This window comes from Zonotrichia leucophrys, chromosome 11, assembly GCF_028769735.1.
Source record: "Zonotrichia leucophrys gambelii isolate GWCS_2022_RI chromosome 11, RI_Zleu_2.0, whole genome shotgun sequence".
Lineage (NCBI taxonomy): Eukaryota > Metazoa > Chordata > Aves > Passeriformes > Passerellidae > Zonotrichia > Zonotrichia leucophrys.
In genome coordinates, this window is record NC_088181.1 from 820025 (window position 1) to 837360 (window position 17336).

The following is a 17336-nucleotide window of genomic DNA, read 5'->3' on the forward strand; positions in this document are numbered from 1 at the left end:
TTACATTAGCATTCTTTTAATATTAACAGGAGCCTGCAAACTGTGTGTGCAACTGGATCATGTGCTTATTTCCATCAGCGTTCCTCTCCCAACCAGCTCCTTGTAGATAAGATTTCTGAAATAATTAATACTTCCATGGAGCCAGCTATGTTTTAACGTCAGAGACACACAAGGAGATGGCTCTTGGAAAAAAGAGTCATCACCTGAACAGGTAATTTTTACTGAATTGCTGAGGGGCTCCAGCACACGGAATTCCCTCGGCTGCGCTGGATGTTTGCTCTCAGAACATACACACCTCACTCAGCTTGGCTCATAAAATCCGAGTGTGTTAAATCTCTGGTGATAGAACAGTCCTGATTGCCTTTGTTCTGCTAATTAGCAGGGAAAAACCCCTTGGAACAAGTTCTTCCCAGTGAGTGCATTAGGGCACACACGGTGCAGTAATAGCACCGCAAGAAACTTGTGTAACAGAGAATTCTGGCTTCCTGCTTTCTTAAGCCTGACACAAAGCTGGAATAATTAGGGTGATAAAGTCGAAGCAGCCCGAGTAAATTCAGCTAAATCTGGTATCACCACAGTTGGGACACTTATTTGCATGTTTAAATTACTCAAGTGACTAATTTCATAATTTCCTTTTCAATTGCTGAATGCCTTACGTCTCAAACGAGTCCCCTGGGAGGCAGAGGCACAGCGCATGGTGTGTTAAACTTACAAACTTGTTATACTGCACCAGATTAGCATAATATTGCATACGTTATTCCTTATTTAATAAAAATTTAATTGTGCATATAATTTGATAATTCAATACCAATAATTTGTTATACAAATCTAGAATGCACTCATTTGGTTTCTTCCTTGGAAAAAAGTTACCTGGGAGTTCTCTGTGGCTAAACATTCTCACTACAACTCCCAGTTTTGCCATATTTTACCTGCAGGCTTCCTAAACAGGACACAGCTCAGAGCCAGGGAAATGAAAGCCTTTTGCTGGCACTCAAATGCCCTTAAATCCAGCCCTGGGCTTTGTTTGTGTGGAGGATGCAGAACACCGAGGCTGCACTGTTGGTTGATGATGTTCTGAGGATGCTCCTTGGGCACATCCTTCACACAAAGCCGGGGATGCCCAATAGTGCCCAGAACAAACAGAATTCTGGGCCAGGTTCTGCACACAGCCCGATGCTGTGCGGGGATTCCAGTGTGCAAACAGCCCCTGAGAACATCCTGAAAGGCGTTTGGAAAATCCCGAGTTGTTTTCGTGACATCATTCCCAATTACCGACCCTGGCAGCCCGGCCTTCCCACCGGTTTGCTGATTGCAATTCGGTTTTCCATGTCCTGGAGGGACACGGTGATCTTGGGAACCTCCTAATGAGAGTCAAACTCACTCAACAGGATCACAGGAATGACAAGTTCATTCTCTTCTGTGGGAATTAGCAGAAAATATCCGTCTCAGGTGTTCTGCTAACGTGTTATTCCGTCCCTGTTTTCCAGCTTGGCGCTCTGGAGCTCCTGCAAAGCTGCTGGCTCCAACAGGAGGGCAGGCCGAGCTCTCCAAGGCAGCCCTGGGGATTGAACACCCATCCAGCCGCTCTCCCCTGGCTGCCAACACCGAGTCCCAGCGTTTTAACTGAGAGCAGGCACTCTGCTAATCGGGGAATGCCAGAGAATGCATTCTTCCATTGAAGAAAAGTCCTAATAAACAACACCTCCTCACAGGTGTTAAACCCATTAACCCCACAGCTGAGAGAGGAAAGGATTCTTTCTCTGACATGACAGCAAACTTTTGGAGAAGGCACTTTTCTTTCCTCAGAGCTGCATTACCATCCTCCCACAAGGGTCAGTGCAGCTCAGCCCGGAGCCTGCTGAGGAGCCCTGCACATCTGCCGAGCCTGTGTGCAATCTCAGTGCAACACACAGGTCACCTTCCCAGCTCCTCTACCTTCTCTGCTTTTAAATTATTAGTATCATTTATTGAAATTTCCAACTTGCTGTGGAGTATTAGCATATTGAAATTAACTTTGCTGGCTGTAATCACTTTAACTTATAAAACAACTTACTAAGGCAAATTTGATAAAATTATAGTACTTCCTTGTGGTGTTACCTTTGTGCCCAAATATAACACTTTTTAAAATTATATTTTAAAAAATCCTTTTTTATCGAGCTCAGTGGAGAACTAATTAGCCTTTTCTAGAATGCAACAGGAGCAAAGGGAAGTACAGGGACTATCACTGGAATGCAAGGGTGGATGAGCTAGAACACCACTCTTCCATGAGCCAAGGGAGTAATATTTACTAAAACTGACTCATTTTTACATCAACAAATACAGCTTATGACACTTTCATATGAAAACATCACTTGGGCGATTGTCTCCCTGATGTAAAATCAGTAAAGAATGATTTCCATTAAAAAGCCACCAAACTCTCAGCCAGAACACTTCAGGCCAATCAGCTTACCAGTTAAAAGGTAATTTGGGAGTTCAGCAGCGATTACACCCCAAGGAAACGCCCCCTAAGCTGTGCACACAAACCTCAGGGGTGCCTCCTTATAGATCCTGAATATCCTGTACCACTGCACTGCTGCTTCTAGAAAAGCTCATGTGGGACAGCTTCAGTGCCCAGGAGTCCAGAACCTGAAAATACGGGAATGTGTGGGCATCCACGAGGCTGCCAGTGGAATTCCACGGGCAGGGAGCCTTGCTGGGACAGCCTGGGCACAGCTCTCAGATATTTTAACCCATCACCCTCCAGCACAGCACCAAACGTTCCTGGCTCCTGTTCGTGACAAATGGAGCTCTGCAGACACAGCCTCCCCAATATTTGGCTGCAGTCTAAGAATGGAAAGGAGAGCAAGTGTGGCAGAAATGCACCTGAGGAGATTTTATTCAGGGAAGGGAGGACCTCCTGCTTCACACACACACAAGCCATGAAGAATTTTACAACCAGATCATACAGCGAGCGTTCCTTCTCCCTTCCAGCAGCCCTGATAAAGGAGCCTGGCTTGGGCTGGATGTGTTTCCTTCTGCTCCAGGAGTCAACTCTGCCTTTCTTTTTCTTACTGCCTTTCTGAAATTCTGGAAAGCCATTGTTGTTAAACAGCAGTAAGTGTTACTCTCCCAGCAGCGTACACTCACAATAATTCAGCCCTGTGTCAGGGGAGGCTGTGGGTTCCTAGCTGAATTTATTTGAAAAATAAAGTTTGTTCTTTTTCTCCAAGATCTTTCCTTAAGCCAGCATGGAACTCTTGTAAAAGAAAAGTGCCTCTAAGTACCAACTACCCAAGGAACAGCCTTTTTATTTTATTTTTTTATTCCTTGCTCACCATGACAACATAATAAATGAGCCCTGAGAGACTTGCAGTGCTTAACTATTTAAAATTGTGTATTTTATCTTTCACTGTAGGCTTCCAGACATAACATCCATGATCTATTTTCAAACCCTCTTCAGTGTCTCTGAGTGAAAAGCGCCAATTTCCACCTGCAATAGGCAATGATCAGAAGGACACCTTGAGCGGGGACTCTGGTAACACTCTACAGAGCTACTCTCTCAGTATTTTTGTGATCTATTAATAATTACTCGCTCCCGTAAAAGAAAGGCAACAAGGCAATAGTTTCACCATCTGCTTTTTCCATTTTTGTTTGGAATTCTGCTGGATGGCTCTGTATTCTTTCATACATGACTAATAGGAAAGATACAAGACTAATAGGAAACACAACTGCAACTTCGCTTAGGGTTGGTTTCAGTTAACAGATGGGCTTTAAACTATCCAACATAAAAGCATTCATTTCAGAAAAACTGACCCCAAAACTGCTTCATAAAATGAAGTATTTCCATTTTTTTTTCCCCTCAAAGCTTTAGGATCTTTCATGACACTACAGTATAAGAGGCCCCTGGGTTAAAAAAAAAAAATAGCACACACACACACAATTTCTGACCTTAAATATCAGAGACTAAAGGTTTTGCAATAAAAGCATCAGCAGTAACATACACGGCTCTACAAAAAGCCTTCAAGACCACAGCTTTCCTTGCTAAATTTCAAGTGCCAACATAAAATTACAGGAAAGAGATCTCCAAAATCCCTCTTTTCTGTCAAGTGGAGCTCTTGTTTTCCACCAGCCATAGAGCAGCTGTGGTGGGGCTTGGGGCTGTTGCAGCAGCACTTCCCTGTGGATGGATGAGTGACTCCTGTGGGTGGACATGGATGGACACGGGTGGACATGGATGGATGGATGGATGGACATGGATGGATGGATGATGGATGGATGGATGGATGGATGGATGGATGGATGGATGGATGGATGGATGGATGGATGGATGGATGGATGATGGATGGATGGATGGATGGATGGATGGATGGATGGATGGATGGATGGATGGATGGATGGATGGATGGATGGATGGATGGATGGATGGATGGATGGATGGATGATGGATGGATGGATGGATGGATGGATGGATGGATGGATGGATGGATGGATGGATGGACACCAATGGACGGACACACAGACTGGGGCAGCAGCACCAGTCCTGCTTCCAAAGCCCTGGATGTAGAGTTTGGCACGCAGAAAACTGCTTATCTCACACACCCGCAGACTGCTGGAGAGCCTTTACCCAGCAGTAACAAACAGGTTTGTCAGGACCCCTGGACGTGCCCGAGGCCGGGCTGGAAGGGGCTTGGGGTGTCCTGGAGTCCCTGCCCAGTGTGTGCCAGCTCCAATCCCAACCTGGAGCTTTCAACACCGGAGCTTTCCCAGCTCCAATCCCAACCTGGAGCTTTCAACACCAGAGCTTTCCCAGCCTCCTCTTCCTCAGGCTCTGGCTCCAGCCCAAGCCACGGCACAGCACTGGCAGCAGCTTCACACAGGTTTACACTCACAATTAAAGATGTTCAGAGTTGTACTCTACAGTATTTTTTGCAAGTTGGTTCTCCCGTTTTCTGCCCAAAGGAGCCAGCACAGCTCCCCGGACTTTCCGGGCAGAGCCCGCAGGTGGCGGCATTTTCCATTTTCCATTTTCGTGTGGAAAAACCAGAATTCCCTTTTGTACAGCCCCTGCACAGGCAGGTTCTGGGCCCGCCGGGGACAGGCAGGGATTGTCCCCATCAGCTGCTGTCCCCATCGGGCTGGGCAGGCCCACAAGAGCCGCAGCGTTTCCCTCTGGACAGAAGCCCAGCTTCTCTCTGCGCTGCCTTGAGGAGCAGCATCCCAGGAGTCACCAAAGCACAGCTTTGGAAGCACAGGAAGCAAGGGAAGCTTTCCAAATCTCACTGTACCCCCATGAGCACGGCTCCTCAATTTGAATACTTTTATTACTTCCTAACCAGAATTCTCTGAGCTTTGCAGAGAGGTATATAGAATCACTCAAAAAAATAATAAATAAAAAGAACACGCCAAACAAAACTCCCCAAACCCTGTAGTTTAAAAAAGGCTGTTAAAATTTCATACAAGAATTAACAACGGGGAAAAGTTAGCAAATAGGACAAAGTAGAAAGTAAGTTCCTGTGTTTCCAGCAGTGGCTTTGCCAGATGCATCATCACATCTGCATGTGAGCGATTTTTCATTATTTATAAATGCATAACAGGAGCACGGCCAAGCTACAAACCAAGGAGTCCAACACACATTTAAAAAAAAAAAAAAAACTAGCAGGGAATGTGTCTTGGTTATAGAACAAAAGAATTCATTTTATCACTTGGCTTTAGCGCTGCAGAAAATGGCTCCTGGTGCGCTGAACCCCGTGATGAATGTGCCCCCTCCAGATCTTTATTGCCCCTGTAAATCACCGCACTGACAGCACTTAATAAGAAAGCTTTGGAGTGGGTTTGAAGTTTTGCTTTGTACAAATAAAATCTCATATTAAAGAATTTGCTAGTCCTCAAGGTGTGGAAAAATAAGTATGACTAGAACCTGTTGTGCTTGCTTTTTTTAACAGTTTGTTTCCACTATTATTTTTTTTTTTAATAATTTTGTAGCAAAGGGACCAGGAAAGCGGTCAGTATTAAAATAAAAATTAGAGTCAGGACTTAGTTATTAAAACTCCATATTTCTGATGTTTCTATATCCTGTGATGTCTGGACAGGGCAACAAAATCAGAGGCATAAAATATAAAACATTAAATATCGTCCATGGTGTGATATGACATGTTGACAATTCTCCTGGTTTTTAACCAAAGAAAGTGAGGATTTGATGTCCACAGTTATCGGACAAAATTGCACTCTTTGGGAGAGGGCAGGATTATCTGAGTCACCTGCCGCCCCCCAGGTGGGAACAAAAGGGTTTCAATCCCTTGGCAGCAACTGCAACAATTTTCACAGATGTGGTCAGTAACGACTTCTACATTTTTTTATATATATATATATATAATTTTATGTATTTATACACACACAGCGTTGGTCAAGCACCCTACTATAGGGAAACAGAGAAATAAATTACTACAACACAAATATATAAATTTCACATCAGAAAGTGGATAGACTCATTTATAATTAGAGATTTAATTGTTTGTTTTAGAGAGGACGTTCTAGAACAGGTATTTGAGGGGGGAAGATGCCCATTTGGAGGTGTTGAGAAGCAAAATGCAGCTTGGCTCAGGCCCTCGTGCACTGATAGACAGTGTCAGCATATCACTGAATTACACTTTAACCAAAATAAATCACAATTCATGTGGTGGTGGTGGCTTTCTGTTCTGCCTCCATGACTTGTGTTATCCTTGCTCAGTTCCAGGCAGCATCATTCCCTCCAAACCAGTTTATGGCTCACCCTGGCTGAGGAAATCTTAACAGGAAACTACAGTTATTTGGACAAAGCTAAATGTATTTATAGGGAAATAAATGTATTTCCTGTTCAAACTGGGAGCACAAAGGTATTATGTGACAGACTATCAACAGGTCTGGAGGAAGTCCAGCTTCTCCTGACGGGTAAAGCACATTTGGGGAGGTACCTCAAGGAAAATGCACGTAGTGGGCACGGTCTGTAAGTGCAGGAAAAATAAAGGAAGGTTTTTCCCTAAAAACAAACCCAACCAGTATTAAAGCAGCACATCAGTAAGAGTCCTTTAGGATTGGGATGCAAAGTATCAGGGGAAAGGGAAGGTTTGGGAAGGGAAAGAGGAAAGGAAAGAGGGAAGGGAAGGGAAGGTTGAGGAAGAAGGAAGGAAAGGAAGAAAGGAAAGGGAAAGGAAAGGAAAAGGGAAAGGAAAGAAAAGAAAAGGAAAGGAAAGGAAAGGAAAGGAAAGAAAAGGAAAGGAAAAAGGAAAGGAAAAAGGAAAGAAAGGAAAGGAAAAAGGAAAGGAAAAAGGAAAGGAAAGGAAAGGAAAGGAAAGGAAAGGAAAGGAAAGGAAAGGAAAGGAAAGGAAGGAAAGGAAAGGAAAGGAAAGGAAAGGAAAGGAAAGGAAAGGAAAGGAAAGGAAAGGAAAGGAAAGGAAAGGAAAGGAAAGGAAAGGAAAGGAAAGGAAAAGGAAAAGGAAAGGAAAGGAAAGGAAAGGAAAGGAAAGGAAAGGAAAAGGAAAGGAAAGGAAAGGAAAGGAAAGGAAAGGAAAGGAAAGGAAAGGAAAGGAACTGCAATCCCTGGGAGCCGGCTCCATGTACTCCTGTGTGCACAACACCAACACCCCGAACTCCCAGAGAATCCAGAGAATCCAACCCCAAACGCGCCAAGTTCCAGAGTCATTTCAATAAAAGCCCCAACAGGCCATTCCAATGCCCCGTAATTGTGCCTGCAGGGCTCTCCGAGCTGCCCCTGCCCCCCGGCCCCTCGGGGGCTCCGGGACAGCCCCTGGCCCCGAGCCCCCCGTCCATCTCCCCCTGTCCCCCGGCACTGCCCGACATGATTTAACAACTCTAATCCCTTATTTAACGATGTCAAAGGTTTTTAGGAAATTGACTGTGTTTCACCAACGATATATTTCTTCTCGATGACAGAGTGGTTAAAATGATTTTTAAACCAAGACAGCAAAATAAAGCAGTAATAAAATCAATAAAAGGTGCTTAAAACATTCCTTCTATTAGGTAATGGCATTTAAAATATCCGTAGCTTGTAATGGCACTTAGGATATGCCCGAAAATCAATGAGCTAAATTACTTATTGAACTAGTTAATTTGAACATTGAGTTTTATATGTATATTGATAAAACAAGTGACAAGAACCCCGGCTGTGTTCGAATTCCACGGTCACATATCTCCCTCTGCCGGGAAAAAAAAATTCGGAAAACTCCACTAGAGACTTTTTTTTTTCTTTTTTTTCTTTTATTTTCTTTTTTTTTTTTTTTTTAAAGCAGGAACACTAAAGGCTGTAACAACTGAAAACTCCACGAGAGGTCTCAGACTCTGCAGGTTCTGCAGGGTTTGTAAATTATTGTTGCTTTTGCCAAAATCTCCGAAGTTTTATGATGCTGAATAGCAACACAAAACCTTCAATTGCACCCAAAATACCATTTGGTATTTTGAAATACCAAAATATTACCACTATGTACAGAAATATACAAAAACCATGTGGGAACAGTGAAAAAAGCAAGGGGATATAATATCACTTTAAAAACTGTGAGATCACCCTCAGCAACTTTGATAATTTTCATGTTAGTAACTCCTCCGTGTAGACTCTGAAGTAACAGCCTCATGTTCCTTTTTTCACTTTTTATTTTTTGGGGTTTTTTTGCTAGAAATAAAGGCTTAAAGGCAAAGTTCCGTGCCAGCTGCTGCCCCTGAGGTGCAAAAATGGGGAGGGGAAAGAGGGGTTTTAAAAGGAGAGGAAAAAGAGGAGTTAAAAAAGGGAGGGGAGAAAGAGCAGAGAGGAGTGAAAAAGAGAGGAAGGGGGTGAAAAAGAGGGGAAAAGGGGAGGGAAAAAAGGAAAGAAAAGGGGGGAAAGAGGAGGGGAAAAGGAAAGAAAGGAGGAAAAGGGGAGGGGAAAAGGAAAGAAGGTGGGAAAGGGGGAAAAGGGGGGGAGACAAAAATAAAAGGGGGGAAAGAAAGGGAAAAGGGGGGAAATAAAGAGAAAAGGGGGAAAACGGAGGGAAGGGGCGGGGCCGCTGCTGAGGGCCGCCCCCTCCCCGCCCCCTCCCCGCCTCAGGGCGGAGCAAAGCCGCGGCCCAAGATGGCGGCGGCACCCTCCCAAGATGGCGGGGCGACCGTGACACAATGGCAGCCTTACCTCCTCAAGATGGCGGCTGCCGCTTCCCGCCGTGGCCAATCACTCCCCTCCGAGCGTGGCGAGCGCACCTTCCCAAGATGGCGGCGGCCCCGCCCCGCCGGCGCGGCCCCGCCCCGCGCGCTGCACGCCGGGCTCGGGGCGGGCTGAGGCGCGGCGCCGGTCGGGCCTGCTGCGGGCGCGGGCGGTCGGAGCGAGCGGGGCCGGGCCGGGCCGGGCCGCGCAGGGCGGGCGCCATGCCGGAGCTGGCCGTGGACAGGGTGGTCGTGCACCCGCTGGTGCTGCTCAGCGTCGTCGATCACTTCAACAGGTGCGGGCAGGCGGGAGCGGCGCCGCGGCGCTGAGTCACGGCCGGGCTGGGAGCGGGGCCGGGCCGGGAGCGGGGCCCTGGAGGAGCCCGGGGCCGGGAGGGGACCCGGCGGAGCGGGAGCGTCCCGGGGCCGGGAGGGGACCCGCTCCCTCCGGCACCCCGGGTGGCTGGGGCCTAATCCCGCTCCCTGCCGCCGATGCCGGGCGGTTTTAGGGCCAAAAATAAATCCCGGATCCCCGGAGGCGGCCGAGCCCGCGGTGGGTGACACTGGGTCGGTCGCTGTCCCCGTGGGTGAGATCGGCCCGTCCCTGGGGACACGCTTTGGTTCGGAGGGCAGCGGAACGGCCTTTTGTGGCTGTAAACACAAGCAGCGATAGCACAATCATAAATAACTCCCCTCTTCCCTTCCACCCCCGCTGTGTCACCCCCGACACGGGGTGCGGGTCCCTGCTCCCTCCTCCCCGTTTGTGGCAGGACTGACAGTCGTCTTTTCTTTTAGGATAGGAAAAGTGGGAAATCAGAAGCGAGTGGTTGGAGTGCTGCTGGGCTCCTGGCAGAAGAAGATCCTGGATGTGTCCAACAGTTTTGCAGGTGAGTTCAGCTGTCCTGCCCCGCTCCAAAGCCACTGAATGATTTAGTGGATGGACTGTGTTGGGGATTTTGAAGAAACCCTTGATCCATCTATGTACAAATCACCTCATATCCAACAACAAACACAAACTGCTGTCAACACCCCTAAGTAAACTTCACTCTCCTTTAGCAGCCAAAAATACCCAGATCCAGAGCATGTCAATAAATATTTTAGTTCAGGAAGTTGGGTTCTTAAACGCTGGTGTTTTGTTTTACTCCCAGTACCCTTTGATGAGGATGACAAGGATGATACTGTGTGGTTCCTGGACCATGACTACCTGGAGAACATGTATGGAATGTTTAAGAAGGTCAATGGTGAGTTGAGATCTTCTGATAGTCAGGGATACGCTCCCAAAAACTTTCAGGGCTGTGGAAAAGGAGATTCCTATTGATCACAGAATCCATAGAGTTGGGAAGTATCTGTAAGATCATAAAGTCCAACCATCAGCCAGCACCGTGTTCTCCACTAACTGTGTCCCACATCCACATGGTTCTGAACACTTCAGGATGGGACTTGCACCTGTCAGATGTGCAGGCTGTCAGACCCTGAGAGCCACACAATTAACAGAAGCTGTTAATTACCAGGAGAAAAGCTGTGGGTCGGTAATGGTCAGTGCGGTCACTGCTTGAGCCATGGCCTTGTAATGCACTTCCCTCTCCCCCACACAGATCAGGCTCTCCCCCTCCATCAGCCCACCCAGTCTCTGCCCAGGTGTCTCTGCTGGGGCCTCCCCCAGTTCTGATTCCCAATCCTTTCTGCTTTTGCTCAGCCAGAGAAAGAATCGTGGGGTGGTACCACACGGGCCCCAAGCTGCACAAGAACGACATCGCCATCAACGAGCTGATGAAGAGATACTGCCCCAACTCTGTAAGTGGGGCCACCTTTGGCCTGTGGGGCTGTTCCTGCCTCTCTTCCCCTGAAAAAGGGCATCTGGGAAACCTTGTCCCCCACCTTTTTTGCTGGTGACACAGCTGTGAGGTGATTGAGGAACTGGGATCAGGAGTTTCTTGAATCATTGTCTCAGTGCCTGAGGTTATGCCTCTGAGCAGCCTTGTGCTGGTGCTGAGGAGGGAAGAGCTGGCTTGGGTACTTTTTTCCTACTCAACTGAAATCCAGTTCTGTGCACGTTTTCTTTCTCCCCGAGGTGCTGGTGATCATTGATGTGAAGCCAAAGGACCTGGGGCTGCCCACAGAAGCCTACATCTCCGTGGAGGAGGTCCATGATGTGAGTGTTCACTCTGTGAATGTCACAGTCCCAGCTGGGAGCTCCTGGAGGCTGCCCCTCGTGGGTGGCACTGGCTGCAGGTGCTCCCAGGTGTGCCCAGTCACTGTGGGCCTGCCCTGAGCAGCTCACACACACAAACAACACCCAGCAGTGACTCACTGTAATTGTGGCATTTAAATTATTCTGGATGCGTATAAAGTATTGCATCTTTTTGCCTTTCTGAGGCCTTCACGGCAGAGCAGGAGCTGCTCTCCCAGAATGGAATGAGGTTGGGTCAAGAAAGAGAGAAATAACTGTGCTATTTAGATTTTCCATTGCTCCCCCCTGGGCACAGATCAGCAAAATGCAGAAATGGGAAGTTAGCCAGAGCAGGAGAGATTGCTGGGGCAGTCAGTGACACTGATTAAATCAAGGAGATCCCAGCTCGAGCTGTTCCTCTCAGATCCTTGTGTAGGGCTGCTTTTCTGTTTTCCTCGGTGCAGTCCCTCATCCCCTGGCTAAAATCCCCCGTTTGTGTGTCCCTGTAGGACGGCACCCCGACCTCCAAGACCTTTGAGCACGTGACGAGCGAGATTGGTGCTGAGGAGGCCGAGGAGGTGGGAGTGGAGCACCTGCTGAGGTGAGGGCACAGCTGTCCCGGGCCCTGCCACGCTCCCAGCGGCGTTCCCGCTGCCCGAGGAGCACATCAAACACGTGGCACAAATCCTGGGAGCCCGGCTGCCATCAGCCCTGCTCACACGGCTGGAAAGGCCCAAGGGCTCAGGTTCTAATCCCCATTCTCTCTGGCTTTCAGGGACATCAAGGACACCACGGTGGGCACGCTGTCCCAGCGGATCACAAACCAGGTCCATGGCTTGAAGGGACTGAACTCCAAACTTCTGGACATCAGGAGCTACCTAGAGAAAGTAGCCCTGGGCAAACTCCCCATCAACCACCAGATCATCTACCACCTCCAGGACGTCTTCAACCTGCTCCCAGACGTGAACCTGCAGGAGTTTGTCAAGGCCTTTTACCTGAAGACCAACGACCAGATGGTGGTGGTGTACCTGGCCTCGCTCATCCGCTCCGTTGTGGCCCTGCACAACCTCATCAACAACAAGATTGCCAACAGGGATGCGGAGAAGAAGGAAGGACAGGAAAAAGAAGAAAGTAAAAAGGAGAGGAAAGATGAGAAGGAGAAGGACAAGGAGAAGAGTGATGGCAAGAAAGAGGAGAAAAAGGAGAAGAAATAAAAGGTGTAGCTTTTTTATTTGTAAATTAAAAATCTTGTAAACTAAATCCCTGGTGCTGGGGTCTTGTATGATGTGCTCAGCACTCTGCTCCTCCTCACCCGGGCAGGGTTGGGGGGAGCCATGTGCAGGTTTTTGATTTGATTATGCTGTTACACAGCACTTCTCCTTCCCCCAGTGTGTCTTTGGGGGTGTTGAGGCCTCAGCTCACGCACACTCTGCTCTCACTGAGCATATTCCCATGTTCCAGGGCTAATCCTTTGCCATCAGCCAATTTTGTGCACCACAGCCATCCCCATGTTTAACTGGCTCTGTGCCCCGGCCCCTCGGGGTGTGGCACAGCTGGGATGTTGTCACTGCTGTCACACCTCTGTGCCTCCCTGGGGACAGCGCTGGTGGCCCTGTCACCCCTCCCAGCTCTAGGGGCTGCAGGAGCCTGGGGAGGCACTGGGTGCCTGACACAGAGCAGGCAGGGACAAAATCCATGGGATTTGTGATCCCATTGCTGAGCTCCGGATGCCATTATGGCCCTGGGGCCCCAGCCCTGCACAGACCCCACCATGGGAGACACACAGTGACCCAGGACACGCAGGGGGACCCAGGGCACACACAGGGACCCAGCACACAGGCACACCTCGGCAGCTGCTTTGTCGTTTATTGCACACGAAGCCGCGCGGGGCCGTGCGGGACCGGCCGTTCCCAGCCCGGAGCCGTTGCAGGTCCCGTCCCCACAGCCCCCGGACACACGGACACAGCCACGCCGGGTCTGTCACCCGCACACACGGGGAGGGACACAAGTGACAGCCAGGTGATCCTGCCCTCCTCGCTGCAGAGGGGACACAGGAGCGTGGGCAGAGCCCAGGATCGAGCAAAGGCCGGCAGGGCCCCAGCAGTGCCCGGAGCCCCCGGGGCCGCTGTGGAGCACCAGCTCCGAGCAGAAACCACATCATTTAAATACAACTGCCCAGGGGCCACGGGCTGCACGTGGGGACACGCCAGGGACACGCTCAGCCAGGCTCTGGCTCCAGAGGCCGCGGATCTGGCCTAGCAAGGGGCTGTCCTGGCGCTCAGATGGAGCACAAGAGCCCCTCAGAAGCATCGTCTTGGGGGTCCCTGTCCCTGTTGCTGAATGCTGGCTGCAGGATGGGGCCCAGAAGTCAATCTGAGAGCCATTTCCCCCTCACCTGCCACTACCAAAACGCCATGAAAAGGCAGAAAACACGAGGGGGAAGAAGAGCATCTACCAAACACATAACTGTGCCTTGGAGAGGGCTGGGGAGCCCCGGTGCCCCCTGTGCTGCCCCTCTGCGCCAGCCCGTGCAAGCCAAGCCCTCGTGTCCTCCTCTCCATCACAGCTCGGATTTCCTTAGGGAGGGAAACACAGCCCCGTTCCCCCGGGGCCGTGTCAGCGCAGAGCTCGCCCAGGAGCAGAAGCCACAGTGTCCATAGGGAGCACACCCCGGGCAGGGCTGGGCCCTGGGCACCGGCCGGCAGCGCTCCGGGAACGCCCCACAGCTCCATCACTCCTGTCCAAAGCCTTCCGTCTCCTCGATGGCGTAAAGCAGCTTCTCCTTCAGCTGTTCATAGCTCTTGTAGGGAGGGAGATCCAGGCGGTTGAAGCTGGGGAGAGAGCCGAGGCTGGGCAGGCCAGGAGCAGCAGTCCCAGCCCAGGGATGGAGCCCCGAGCAGCCCCACAGAGTCCCCTCTGTCCCCAGGCCCAGGGGCAGTCACTTACCACGTGTGGCTCCGAGGCAGCCACGTCTCTTTGCCAACTTTATCGATGCAGAATTTCTGGGGCCCGTTGCTGCCTGTTAATGAAGAGCACAGCAAAGCTCTTTACATGACCAGGAGCTGAGAAAGAAACCCCTCCCACTCACACTGAGATCTACCTCATGGCCCTACGATCCCAGGGTCACACAGGGCATAAATCCCGGGCAGCAACCCCTGCCTGTTTGCAGACAGGATGTTCAAAAAACAGAGGAGAAAGCAAAAAGCAGCACAGAGGGGCAAGAGCACCACCTCTGAACACGATGGTTCCATACCAAGTGCTAAAACTCATTGATCTGTAAGCCCTGAGGATTGTGCGAGTCCATCCAAGAGTTTTAAAGGACCTGGCACAGCAAGTCTGAGTCACTGAGGTGGCTTTTTAACACAGTGGGAATGCTGGAGAGATTCCAGGGGGTGGAAAAAGCTAATATGCCAGCAAGAACAACTGAGTGGGTTAAGCAAGCTGGTTGGCTTAACACAGATGCCAGGAAAGTCAGGGAAAGGCTGGTATAGGCCCCAAAAAGCGGTAAATTAAAGGAGGAGTGGAACCACACTGTGGTTTTCTGAAAAAGAGGCTTTGTCGCACAAGAATGAAAATTGAATCAGAAATCCAATCTCATTCAGACTGAGATCACAAACCAGCCCAACAAAGTTAACCCTGGTGGGACCCTTTGGTCACGGCCAAGGAACGTGTGTGGAAATGGCACAAGACAGAGCACCGTGCTCAGATCTCACAGCTGCTCTGTGCTGCTGTGAGCTCTGTGTGGGGACAGGACAGGGACAGGGAGGTGCCACCCCACCAGGACACACCAATGAGCTCAGCAAAGCCCCCGACGGGCAGGCGGCAGGTCCCCGTCACGAACTGCAGCAGCCGGATCCTCTTCTCGTTGTCCATCTCCTTAACCACCTGCAGCAGGAACGCAGCAGCTGAGCGGGATCCTGCTCCCACCCTGCAGGATGGCTCCTGCCAGGGCACCCCACGCCCTCAGCTGGGCTCACACTGACCTGCCAGAACCACTGGATCTGTTTGCTGTTCTTGGTGTAGTGCCTGTAGATGGTATTTTTCTGCCAGTCGTTCATGTCGATCTCCTGCATCCCGCACAGCATCAGCTGGGGACAGGGGACACTCAGCAGGGGACAGACAGAGCCCTGAGCCCGTGCTCTGAGCACCAACCCCTCTGGCGCCAGCCTTCACCTGGCCCAGGTGCCAGCACTGAGGTGTCTGGCACTAATTCCTCCCATCCAACGGGATGTCCTTGCCAAGGACACAACGAGCCACCCCAGACCCAACACCGGGGCTGACATCAGCCGATGGGCACAGAGCATGAGCAGGGTCACCACGTGCCACCTCCCACCCACACCCCCAGCCCAGGTGCCAGCTCACCTCCAGCTCCTTCTCATCAAAGTAGCGCAGCCACTCCAGCGGCACCACCTCGTTGAAGCCGTCCAGGAAGGCCTTGGTCTGCTCCTCCACGCCCCGAGTGAACCTCCAGTCCGTCAGCAGCCTGGGGAGGCAGAGGGGTCGGCACAGAGCCAGCACCGCTGGCCTGGCCTGGGAAAGCCCAGGATCCCTCCCACCAGCAGCAAGGGCCCCGGGAGTGTTGGGAATGGAGAGGGGCTCCCTCAAAGCACCAGGGCTCCCCTCAATTCCCACTGCTGGGTTTCTGTCTCTGCCCCCAAACCCGTGAGCAGCGTTCAGCCCCCAGAGCGGCCTTAGGAGCTCCTGGGGTGCAAACCACATCCCCTGGCTGGAGCTGAGCTGGCCCTGGCAGCCCCCAGGCAGGCAGGGGGAACAGCCATGGGATGGGAAAGCAGCCTCAGCCTCTCTCCCCTCTCCTTTTTCCTGAAAGTACTGGCAACTGCCCAGCCCTCAGCAATCCAGACCGCAGCAGAGCTCGGCCAGCCGCGCCAGCCCGGGCCTGTCACAGCCACGTAGCCCAGGGAAGCGGCCACGTCCCAAGGCCCACGGTCCCACCCCTGCAGCCGCTGGGGGCGGGTGCCTGACAGGACCCTGGGGACAGCCACTCACATGATGTACTCCTCCTTGTTCTCCTCCGTCACACGGATGCTCTCACCGCCCTCCTTCAGCTCGTGGGTGGTCACCTTGCCCAGGATCTCCATGTCCTGGATGAAGTACAGCTCCAGGCCGCACTCCTCCAGGCTGTTCTCCCTGGGGAGACACCGGGGTGTGACTCCTGCTGGAGGCACCCAGCAGCAGTGAGGGGCTGTGGGGAGAGCTCTGCAGGAGGGAGGGCAGGGCACTCACTTGGTCCACACGATGGAGTTGTAGAACTCGGGGTCGATGGACTCCAGGTCCTTGAGCGTCGGGCGCTTGTTCAGCATCCGTTTGTAGAAGGGCAGCGTGAAGCCGGTATCGATGAACTTCCCGTGGTACAGAGCCTGGGCAGGGAGGGGACACCAGGTCACGGGGAACCCTGCCACACAGCCCTGGGGCAGACAATGCTCCACCCTGGGCAGCCACGGGGCAGAAGGGACTCACTCAGGGGTTCCTGAGCTATGGCACTCGCTCCTGGCTGGCACACATGGTGGGCTGCCCCCACAGCACTTCCCAGGCCGGGTGGGCTGCAGCCCCTCTCCCTCCCCACGGCAAATTCCACTGCATCTCCCTCTCCCCTCACAGCTCTATTAAGAGCACTTGTTTAAACAGAGCTGTGCTGTGGCTTCCCTGAATCCCTGGCTTCCAGGAGCCCCGAGGCAAAGGCAGCCAAAAATAATGCAGACGCTTGTCTAGAACGGCCCAGCGGTGAGTAATAGTCTGGGGTTTTATTGGTATCCTGCGAGGCGGGGCAGGGCAGGGCAGGACAGCGGGGCCGGGGCCGCCCCCACACACACCCTGCCCGTGGGGCTGCGGGCCAGGGACCCTGCCCGGCCTGGGGGAGCCCGGCAGCCCCCCTGCCAGCCCGGGCACACTGGCCTTGAGCAATCCCACACAAACGGGAGGAGCTGCTCTGGAGCTCGGGCAGCTGGAAAATCTCACACTGCTGGGACTAAAAATAGTCCCTGGAGCTGCAGAGCCGACAGCA

The 17336-nt window shown here is 51.4% G+C and overlaps 2 protein-coding genes across 2 annotated transcripts in view; one reads left to right on the plus strand and one right to left on the minus strand.

Moving 5' to 3' along the window:
* Positions 1-9271: 9271 nt before the first annotated feature.
* On the plus strand, positions 9272-12574 carry PSMD7 (proteasome 26S subunit, non-ATPase 7). Its single transcript, XM_064722922.1, has 7 exons — positions 9272-9440; positions 9940-10031; positions 10293-10385; positions 10841-10938; positions 11216-11296; positions 11824-11915; positions 12090-12574. Exons 1-7 carry the CDS (start codon positions 9367-9369, stop codon positions 12526-12528), a joined length of 969 nt encoding a protein of 322 aa, XP_064578992.1. The 5' UTR covers positions 9272-9366; the 3' UTR covers positions 12529-12574.
* Positions 12575-13160: 586 nt separating this feature from the next.
* Positions 13161-17336, minus strand: part of WWP2 (WW domain containing E3 ubiquitin protein ligase 2) — a 31244-nt gene continuing 27068 nt past the window's right edge. Inside the window, exons 18-24 of the mRNA XM_064722920.1 lie at positions 16559-16692; positions 16322-16462; positions 15677-15797; positions 15298-15402; positions 15103-15199; positions 14261-14333; positions 13161-14145 (exon numbers count right to left, since the gene is read on the minus strand). Of these exons, the coding sequence (XP_064578990.1) occupies positions 14046-14145; positions 14261-14333; positions 15103-15199; positions 15298-15402; positions 15677-15797; positions 16322-16462; positions 16559-16692 (771 nt within the window). The 3' untranslated portion in view covers positions 13161-14045. The remainder of the gene's footprint in view (positions 14146-14260; positions 14334-15102; positions 15200-15297; positions 15403-15676; positions 15798-16321; positions 16463-16558; positions 16693-17336) is intronic.